This window comes from Salmo salar, chromosome 11, assembly GCF_965601325.2.
Source record: "Salmo salar chromosome 11, fSalSal1, whole genome shotgun sequence".
NCBI classification, from domain to species: domain Eukaryota; kingdom Metazoa; phylum Chordata; class Actinopteri; order Salmoniformes; family Salmonidae; genus Salmo; species Salmo salar.
The window spans coordinates 104,865,015-104,876,168 of NC_138301.1; the positions used below are offsets into that span (position 1 = coordinate 104,865,015).

The following is an 11,154-nucleotide window of genomic DNA, read 5'->3' on the forward strand; positions in this document are numbered from 1 at the left end:
TACAGATGCCAGATAGAGATGTAAAGGTCATTTCCTTTTGAGCCGACATATGCAGCATTTGCCATGAATGCAGTCTCCTCTAAAGTGGGAACATTGCATTTAAATTCAGGCTGTAAAGCTGAACTTCCGTGATGCGGATTGAATAGGGCCCTTTATTGACTGAACCAATTTACCAACTTTTAAGTTGGTACGCTGTAGGCTATACATTTAAAAGACATTTAAACCTGAAGTTACAGTAATTTGGCAATTTACATGAAGATATGAATCTACAGTAACTGCAGATATAAATATACTCCATTGTGGTAGTATATAGAAACAGTGTCCCTTGTATTGTAAGAGCGCTCTATGGCTTTTCATTCACTGTAGTGTAAATGCATTTATCTGTCTGTACTGAAAAGCAAACGTGGCAGAGTGAAAGAAAGAGTTTGAAAAAAGGTCAGCAAAGAACCCATTAATGGGCCTTAATTAAGCAGAATAGAACCCATTAATGGGCCTTAATTAAGCAGAATAGAACCCATTAATGGGCCTTAATTAAGCAGAATAGAACCCATTAATGGGCCTTAATTAAGCAGAATAGAACCCATTAATGGGCCTTAATTAAGCAGAATAGAACCCATTAATGGGCCTTAATTAAGCAGAATAGAACCCATTAATGGGCCTTAATTAAGCAGAATAGAACCCATTAATGGGCCTTAATTAAGCAGAATAGAACCCATTAATGGGCCTTAATTAAGCAGAATAGAACCCATTAATGGGCCTTAATTAAGCAGAATAGAACCCATTAATGGGCCTTAATTAAGCAGAATAGAACCCATTAATGGGCCTTAGTTAAGCAGAATAGAACCCATTAATGGGCCTTAGTTAAGCAGAATAGAACCCATTAATGGGCCTTAGTTAAGCAGAATAGAACCCATTAATGGGCCTTAATTAAGCAGAATAGAACCCATTAATGGGCCTTAGTTAAGCAGAATAGAACCCATTAATGGGCCTTAATTAAGCAGAATAGGAGGTAAAGCCACCAAAAGGAACACCATTCATCCAAATGTTGGTTTCATTTCTTTTAATTTTAGTAACATGTCAAAACAACCGTAAATTGTAAAAAAAATAAAAAACGACATCCTTGATGGAGAGAAAGAGAACACAGTATAACATGGGTTGAAATGGTAGCCTTGAATGGATGTTTTTATCCATTTCCTTGGTAACAAGATAATGTCCCTCTATTTAACTTAGCTAGTCTTCTGTGCAGCAACAGATTATTGAAAATATGGTGAAGAGGCTAGATACCAACTATGGTGAACACAAGGTGATAATCTGTTAATCTGGTTAATCTGTTAATATAACTGTCTGGGAATATTACTGATTGAACTGGCTTAAACTATTGGGATGTACCCGTGTGCCAGCCATATGCACCCTGTCCCAGTGTGCCATGCGTGTGTCCGTGTGTGTGTGTCAGAGGAGTCTGGTAAAGGGAGGGAATAATGTCTGGAATGGAATAAATGGAACAGTATCAAAAACAAGTTTGACTCAGTTACATTTATTCAATTCCAGCCATTATAATGAGCCTGTCCTCCCATTTAAAGTGACACCAGCCACCACTTGTGTGTGTGAATGTGCGTGAGGATGTGTGTGGTGACTCACAGAATTATGGAAGAATGGTTTCACAACTAGCTTTTCCCCAGGCAGTTTTTTTAAAGATACATAGCAGTATAGCAGTAATGAGTCTGAGAAATGTTTGTCTCATGTCCTTAACAATTTTCTTCTTCTCATTTCTCTCCCACCTCTATTTCTGTTTGTGCTCTCTCTCTTTACTCCATCTCTCTCCTCAGAAGGTGTATGGTCCTACAAAGACAGACAGTCGTAGGGCAGAGCTGGTCTGGTAGCTGATGAGGGGGTTGACAGACACCATCTCCAGATCCACGGTGTACTCTATTGGACCGGTCACAGCACGGGCTAGGACCAGCATGGCACTGATGTTGTTCATTTGCTGTGAAAAGATAGAGGGAGGTGTAGTGGCATTGTGTGAGTGTGCAGGACTGAATCATCATTTTAACTCAGTATTCTGTCTTCAAAATCAGTCCTTTTTGTTCCCCTACTACTGCAGTAGGCAGTATTAGATGTTAGGTCTTGGTAAGTATTTTTGTGTAATATGCAGACATCTAGACATTCTGTTTTGTTCTTGACATGCATCCAACCCTGTGGTCTGGTACGTATACGACCATGTATGGCTGAGATTGGGACCCGTTCTCACAAGTCAACCCTGTAGCATTTAACTCCAAGTATTACAACACACAGGGATATTCAGGAGTTGGTGTTTCTACACTCTTTAAAAAAAGGGTTCCGAAAGGGTTCTTTGACTGTCACCATAGGAGAACCCTTTTTGGCTCCAGGTAGAACCCTTTTTGGTTCCAGGTAGAACCCCTTTGGGTTCCATGTAGAACCCTCTGTGGAAAGGGTTTTACCTGGAACCCAAAAGGGTTCTACTTGGAAGCAAAGGGGTTCTTCAAAGAGTTCTCCTATGTGGATAAGAGTGTAGTGTAGTGAATGAAACTGGTCTACAGTTAACACATGTAGTGGAGAGAAAATAGTTGATACTCTTAGAGCTGCCTGTATCTCCCACCCACTCACCCGTATGTAGAATTCCCCATTGTGGTCCCCAGAGCGGATGCGGAAGGTGTTGTAGACTCCAGGGTAGATGCGGGTGGCCTGGATCTGGAAGATGTCTGAGGGGAGAGAGCGCTCTGAGGTGATGCTCATGTAACGGTGGACGATGGAGAAGGGGAGGTCACGACACTCAGGCTTGATGACCGGGCAAACACAGCGGCTAGAAAGACAGGGAAGAGGGGGTTAAATAACCTGTCTAGTGCTGTCTGTGTGTCATTTCCTGGAGGGATTTTTAGACTATATGCGGTTGTGTGATAGTGAGGTTATGGTACTGAGTCTGAACATGTGGAGGAGGATGCTACTCACTTGTCAGACAATAGGGTTCTCGACAGCACATAGGGCTCTCGACAGCGGTTGGAATCGGTGCACTGATAACCCCCATGGATGTTAATACAGGTCTGGCCCTCTCCACACTGGTCTATGTCTGTTTCACACTCATTCACATCTGGAGAGGGGGAGAGACGGAGAGAGGGAGAGGGGTAGAGGGGGAGAGAGGGAGATGGGGAGAGATGGAGAGAGGGAGAGGGGTAGAGGGGGAGAGAGGGAGATGGGGAGAGATGGAGGGCAGAGGAGAGAAAGAAGAACATGGAGAAAGAGATATAACTTCTCACATTTGTCAGTTATAAATAGCGTATTCTAACGATGTTTACCTTGGCAGAGTCTGGTGCCCTGTAGCTGGTACCCCTCTGGACAGATACAGGAGAACCTCCCTGGATCGTTAACACACTGGAACTGGCACATGTAACTGGAGTAGCTGCACTCGTCTACATCTGCACAGAGAGCAGGAGCGACAGACAGATAGAGAGAAAGACAGTCAGGGAAGGGCACATGTAACTGAAGGGCTGGATTTTAATAAACATTCTTTGTTTTCATGTTGGAAACCCTACAGCAATATAGACTGACAGACAGGAAATAGCCAATGAGAAAATCAGGCCCTTTACCATTGCATGAGTGTCCGTCTGGTCCCAGCTCGTAGCCCGGTTCACAGCGACAAAGAAAGGTGCCATACGTGTTGTAACATTTCTGCTGACAGGGGGCGCCCATCTCACACTCATTCACATCTTGAGTTGGATATTGGATGTTGTAGGGTTAGGGTTATGTTGTAGTAGGGTGAGGGAGAGACCAGCAGGCAGAGAAGAAGAACAAACAGTAACCATCATCAAATATATTGTGAGGTAATGAATTCTAGTTCAGTGTTTGAAGTTTGGATTTCAGTTTCTGCCAGTTTCTGCCAGTTTTACTCATGTAAAGGGACTTACCCACACATGAACGGTTGTTTCCAGCCAACTGAAACCCAGGCTCACACTCACAGGAGAAAGAGCCAGGTACGTTTACACAGCGATGCTGACAGTACCTGTATCTACACTCATCAATGTCTGCGAGGAGAGGACGAAAGAGAGGATGTAAGATTCTGAGGTTGCGTAGGGGAGAAGAGGAGAGGACGGAAGAGAGGAAGTAAGATTCTGAGGTTGCGTAGGGGAGAAGAGGAGAGGACGAAAGAGAGGATGTAAGATTCTGAGGTTGCGTAGGGGAGAAGAGGAGAGGACGAAAGAGATGATGTAAGATTCTGAGGTTGCGTAGGGGAGAAGAGGAGAGGACGGAAGAGAGGAAGTAAGATTCTGAGGTTGCGTAGGGGAGAAGAGGAGAGGACGAAAGAGAGGATGTAAGATTCTGAGGTTGCGTAGGGGAGAAGAGGAGAGGACGGAAGAGAGGATGTAAGATTCTGAGGTTCGTAGGGGAGAAGAGGAGAGGACGAAAGAGAGGATGTAAGATTCTGAGGTTGCGTAGAGGAGAGGACGGAAGAGAGGATGTAAGATTCTGAGGTTGCGTAGGGGAGAAGAGGAGAGGACGGAAGAGAGGATGTAAGATTCTGAGGTTGTGTAGGGGAGAAGAGGAGAGGACGAAAGAGAGGATGTAAGATTCTGAGGTTGCGTAGGGGAGAAGAGGAGAGGACGAAAGAGAGGATGTAAGATTCTGAGGTTGCGTAGGGGAGAAGAGGAGAGGACGGAAGAGAGGATGTAAGATTCTGAGGTTGCGTAGGGGAGAAGAGGAGAGGACGGAAGAGAGGATGTAAGATTCTGAGGTTCGTAGGGGAGAAGAGGAGAGGACGAAAGAGAGGATGTAAGATTCTGAGGTTGCGTAGAGGAGAGGACGGAAGAGAGGATGTAAGATTCTGAGGTTGCGTAGGGGAGAAGAGGAGAGGACGGAAGAGAGGATGTAAGATTCTGAGGTTGTGTAGGGGAGAAGAGGAGAGGACGAAAGAGAGGATGTAAGATTCTGAGGTTGCGTAGGGGAGAAGAGGAGAGGACGAAAGAGAGGATGTAAGATTCTGAGGTTGCGTAGGGGAGAAGAGGAGAGGACGGAAGAGAGGATGTAAGATTCTGAGGTTGCGTAGGGGAGAAGAGGAGAGGACGGAAGAGAGGATGTAAGATTCTGAGGTTGCGTAGGGGAGAAGAGGAGAGGACGGAAGAGAGGAAGTAAGATTCTGAGGTTGTGTAGGGGAGAAGAGGAGAGGACGGAAGAGAGGAAGTAAGATTCTGAGGTTGTGTAGGGGAGAAGAGGAGAGGACGGAAAACAAACAAAGTAAAAAGCCTCAGAGGAATAAAGAAAGTGAAACGTGAGGTAGATAATGCTGTCTCACCCACACACTCAATACCAATGTTACTGTATCCATCTGGACACTGGCAGCTGTAGGTGCCCACAGTGTTAACACACTGCTGGCTGGGCTGGCAGTCATGAAGATCGAGTACACACTCGTCCATGTCTGAAAACACACACACACACACACACAGTATAACCTTTGACTCAGTAGAACAAAGAGGGCAGGCGAGGTGTTCATAGTGAATCATTCCACCCTGATCCCTGTTCTTACTCACAGTGCTCCATAAAATAAACCAACACTTACACACTCACACTGTCCCTTCTCCCACTCAACACTTATGGCCAGCCTTCCCAGTCTCTGTCCAGGCTTGTGACTCACCCAAACATCCCTCCCCATTGGCCTCACCTACAGAGCACTCCCATTTGGCCTCACCTACACAGCCCTCTCCTTGGGCCTTACCTACACAGCCTTCCCCCTGGACTTCACCTACAGAGCACTCCCATTTGGCCTCACCTACACAGCCCTCCCATTTGGCCTCACCCACACAGCCCTCCCCCTGAGCCTCACCTATACAGCCCTCCCATTTGGCCTCACCTACACAGCCCTCCCATTTGGCCTCACCCACACAGCCCTCCCCCTGAGCCTCACCTACACAGCCCTCCCATTTGGCCTCACCTACACAGCCCTCCCATTTGGCCTCACCTACACAGCCCTCCCATTTGGCCTCACCTACACAGCCCTCCCATTTGGCCTCACCTACACAGCCCTCCCATTTGGCCTCACCTACACAGCCCTCCCATTTGGCCTCACCTACACAGCCCTCCCCCTGAGCCTCACCTACACAGCCCTCCCATTTGGCCTCACCTACACAGCCCTCCCATTTGGCCTCACCTACACAGCCCTCCCCCTGAGCCTCACCTACACAGCCCTCCCATTTGGCCTCACCTACACAGCCCTCCCATTTGGCCTCACCTACACAGCCCTCCCATTTGGCCTCACCTACACAGCCCTCCCCCTGAGCCTCACCTACACAGCCCTCCCATTTGGCCTCACCTACACAGCCCTCCCATTTGGCCTCACCTACACAGCCCTCCCATTTGGCCTCACCCACACAGCCCTCCCCCTGGGCCTCACCTACACAGCCCTCCCATTTGGTCTCACCTACACAGCCCTCCCATTTGGCCTCACCTACACAGCCCTCCCATTTGGCCTCACCCACACAGCCCTCCCCCTGGGCCTCACCTACACAGCCCTCCCATTTGGCCTCACCTACACAGCCCTCCCATTTGGCCTCACCTACACAGCCCTCCCATTTGGACTTACCTACACAGCCCTTCAATTTGGCCTCACCTACACAGCCCTCCCATTTGGCCTCACCTACACAGCCCTCCCATTTGGCCTCACCTACACAGCCCTCCCATTTGGACTCACCTACACAGCCCTTCAATTTGGCCTCACCTACACAGCCCTCCCATTTGGCCTCACCCACACAGCCCTCCCCCTGGGCCTTACCTACACAGCCCTCCCATTTGGCCTCACCTACACAGCCCTCCCCCTGGGCATCGTAGCCTACAGGACAGGGGCTGAAGGCCTCGTTGGACTCCACTGGCAGGATGGCCACTGATTGGCTGGATGGTTCAGGGGCGGTGATGACAGAGGCAGAGCGTGGGAGACACAGGTAACCACCATAGTGGTTAAAACACTTCATCTCCCCCTGGCAGGCCTCCACAATGGTCTGACACTCATTGATATCTGAGAGATGAGGTAAGAGACAAAATGAGTGAAAGGCAAATTAAGGAGATGGAGAGAGCAAGAGATGAGGAGGAATGTGTGAAAGTGCAAACACGTGAGGAGTAAAAAAACCTCAAATGAGGGTTGGTGATGAATATAACTGACAAAGGAAGCTTATTTACCATGATATTTTGGCTGTGACACCATCAGATCATAAGCACAGTGACATAACTTTCTCACACATCACTCTCTCTAACATTACAACCAAATTAATCCACCCACCTTTACAATGCTGACTCTCAATATCCCACTCATAACCATCTGTGCACTCCTGAGAGAGAGAGAGAGAGAGAGTGTTGACTGTATGCACTAAAGTGCCAGAGCATGCATGCACATTTACAATATTAGAAGAGGGACTGACTCACGTACATGGGGAATGAGCATTGTTATCGAGAGGTGTAAATGTTGCTGGGAGAGAGGCATAAAGTGGCTTTTAGAAGAGACAGAGTGAAAAACTGAGGAATGAAAAAGTAATAAGCAGGAAGAGGAGAAGTGAAGACTGACTCATCCTTACCGTGAGGCTGTCACCTTCAGGAGGAGATTGAGACTTTGTATGGTGGAAGAGGGACAAAATCACACACACACATAACAACACAAATGTTCTCTGCATACTACACATAAACACACACAAACAAACAAACAGAGAGCAGGTAGCAGACAGACAAACAAATGCTGTGGAGTCACTCGATCACAATCACACACATAAATGTACGGGCAAAGACCAACAACACAGGGAGTGGAAGCAAAGTGATATTCCAGAATCTGGGAGAAAGACAAGAGAGCGAGAGAGAAATTAAGTTTGACAATGGCACAAACAGTGATACTTAGTATTGGTATATCATGTGTGCATGTATCCCAGTTCAGACTGTGGATGGGTTGTTTTCCATGTGGTGACCTGAACACGACAGCATTATGTCAAATAGCTACATTTAGGCCCATGCTTTTTTTATCCTGCGACACCAACGGTCACACCGGAAGACAGAGTAGACTGCCCCATGGTCTCATGCTTGAGTCATGTACTGCACAAGTAGAACAATGTGTGCTACTGGTCAAACGAGCACTTCAAAGAAAATGTGTCACACAATTATAATGGTTTGAATCGGTATTTCATAACTTGCCACATACCATGAAGTCCTCTGTTTCCACTTCAGTATAATGAGACTGAACCAGCATATCCAGTCACACGTGCTGATATTGGCAAATAACCACATCACCACTCTCTGAGAGATTAACGCAATTAGGCTGGCTCCAAGAGGGCTGTGAACTCCTTTCCTAAATTCCACACTACCATAGACTAATGGTGCCAGAGATATGACCTCAATGGCCTGGGAGGGCACAGGTGCAGGTATACAGACACCACATGAAGCTGTGCGTAACTGGATTCAGCTCACAGCTGTGCATAAGCTTTTATTAGTCCATGATACATTTTTCCAGAGGTTTTATTATTGTGCAATAATGTAAAACAGACTTGAGCTTAATATTAATCCATCCCAAAATCAAATGTGGAAATGTACACCTGTTTGTTGTGGCCATTCTTGTCCCTAAAGCCTGGCTGGTAACAAGATGAACAGATGAGCCTTCTCTTTCAGAAGGGTTTTAGTTGGTAGACAGATCCCTTTCCTGCAGTCAATGACCAATTGCGCCATCTAGTGTCCTCATGGATGGAACGTAGTTAATAGTTGTCATCATTTCATAAAAATCTGCTGTTTCTATGTCAAACAGTTGTGTTATATTTCAGTCTTCTGAGATGTATATAAAGTGTAATATTGGGATGCAAACTCAAAATGTTATACATTTCAACATGGTACAGGTGTCTTCTTTTTGTTAAACCCATAACCATGTATGTGATGTGTACACTTTTGTTTCAAAGTAGATTTGTTTTAAGACTACCAAGAATCACTCTGTGTGATCCTGATTTAGCACACTGCAGTAACAGGTTTTAAGAAGAGCTTATATTTAGCAATTGATCAATCATTTCAATAAAAGTTGCACTGCAGAACTACACAGTACATTTTATCCTCAAAGCCAAAAATAAAATGGCAGAAAACAACATAGTAGGATCTTTATTTGATCACCCTGTTGAAGGAGAACTTTCCTGCAATGCAGAACATGTTTAACTTGTAGCGTATTTGAGGTTTAAATAGGCTTCTGAAGATTGTCATTTCCACTTCGAAATGTCAGACTTGATTTACAGAAAATGTATCAACCCTTGCAAAAGTGTCCATTAATTATAATTCACATAATAATTTACATTTCCTGTTGCTGCATGATTATTTTCCTGCTGTATCAAACTGGCTCAAATGAAGATCCTATATTTGTACTACAGCAGGTTCAAGGGAAGAATGAATGAAGAATGACGTTACAACCTACGGTACTGTCTTTCTATGTAACGTATTGCATATTTGTTTTTACATTCTACATTCATAAATACAATAACATTTTAAAAATCTAATATTAAAACACATCAGACACAAATATAAAGGTAAATGCATTTTTTTTTAATCATACTCACTGATCAGTCTTCCTCTAGTCCACAGTTCAGTTCACTTGTATAATGTTGCAAGTCCTTGACACCCTTTCACAGTTTATGCTCACAGAAAATCTTTGTCAAGATGCAGGGCTATAGTACAGCTGCGTGGGCTGTCTCTTCCTCACTTTCTCTCTCCTCTTTTTTCTTAGTGATTTACAGGTCCTGTCTTTTAGGTGTCTGTCCTACAAGTAGAGCAGTAGATTGCAGCAGTACGAAAATGTGTATGTGAAGCAGTGTGAAAGTGTGTTTGTGAAACAAAGTGTTTGGGGAGAAAAAAAGGGGGCTGAGCTAGAGAAAGGAAAGGGGGGGAAGGACAGCCCATTCTTACCCCCTAAGCCACATCCTTGCTGCCCAGCCCTAAACCTTCTCCTCCTTCAGCCTCTTGTTTAGCCATGTCCTCTGTCTATTCCTCTCTCTATCTGGGATTCAAATTCCTGGTCTGCAGCCCAAATTCAACATCCATTAATCAACCATGCAGGGACAATAGTGGCATGAAAAACCAACACTGCACTCTAGGGGAAAGGACATACCTGGATTCAATAAAACCCAGTCCTTAACTTATCATTCTTCCTCTGCTCCCTCTGTACCTCTGAGTGCCATCCATCCCTGCCCTCGCCTGCCCCCTCTTATTCTCCTTCTGACACAGTTGGATATTTACTGTCTGGGAAGAAGGGGGGCCCAGAAGAATGTGGAGACAAATTAACAAGCAGACACAAAGAAACAAGGTTTAACAGTTAAAGACTGCAGGCCACTGTTTCTCCAGCATACACACCAGTGTGCTCATGTTCAACATGAGAAATCCCTGTATTGCACCAGAGTGCAAATGCCTCTATGCATTCGAAAAGTGAGCTGATTCAAGGGCAAAGAAACTGTGATTCCATTCCCTAAGTCCAAGTTATCATTAGGAAAACGGGGACACTTTGTCAAGGGAATTTCCATGACCATTTGGCAGGATCGGGGCAGGACAGCTGTCCTAATGAAGGGGTTTTATAGGGCAGTAAAGTCTCAGTTCAGACTCAAATCCCCCTCTGAGACAACCCTGACCAACTGTAGCCCCCTGCTGCTAACCCACCCCCTTAAAACACACACACATGGACTAAGACACACACACACACAGACCCTCACATTTTCACAAACATATACCAAACAGCTGAAACATCTTTCTAAAACAAATATGTTTACTTCATTTAAGTCACAATTTACACATCAGAAAAGTATTCAGTTCATTCAGTATATTTACAGGGGGACTGACTGAAGAGATCGATGGAGACAGATAGTTAATTTTGATCAGGGAGAGGTGGAGAAGTGGACTGCACTGGGCTGAGGTAGTTACGAAAAAATGCCGGAGGGAAGACAGATTCACAGTAAGATCAATACAGATCACAGGCGGCCGGTGGAACCTTAATTGGGGAGGATGGGCTATTAGTAATGGCTGGAACGGAATAAATGGAATGGTATCGAACACATCAAATAAATGGTTTCCACGTGTTTGATACAATTCTATTCCCTCCGTTCCAGCCATTATTATGAGCCATCCTCCACTCAGCAGCCTCCTGTGATACAGCTCAAA

General features: G+C 45.4%; 1 protein-coding gene across 2 annotated transcripts; it reads right to left on the reverse strand.

Annotated features, from left to right (window-relative positions):
- Window positions 1-1,045: 1,045 nt before the first annotated feature.
- On the reverse strand, window positions 1,046-9,545 carry efemp2b (EGF-like fibulin extracellular matrix protein 2b). 2 transcript variants are annotated; one of them, XM_014129161.3, is made up of 10 exons: window positions 7,569-9,545; window positions 7,277-7,325; window positions 6,803-7,015; window positions 5,303-5,425; window positions 3,921-4,037; window positions 3,603-3,722; window positions 3,312-3,431; window positions 2,968-3,106; window positions 2,626-2,821; window positions 1,046-1,984 (listed from the first exon to the last, which is right to left on the reverse strand). In XM_014129161.3, exons 1-10 carry the CDS (start codon window positions 7,671-7,673, stop codon window positions 1,823-1,825), a joined length of 1,344 nt encoding a protein of 447 aa, XP_013984636.1. In that variant the 5' UTR covers window positions 7,674-9,545; the 3' UTR covers window positions 1,046-1,822. The 2 variants fall into 2 exon arrangements, with proteins under 2 accessions (XP_013984636.1, XP_082814347.1); XM_082958221.1 differs by lacking the exon at window positions 7,569-9,545 and adding an exon at window positions 7,424-7,533.
- Window positions 9,546-11,154: the final 1,609 nt, after the last annotated feature.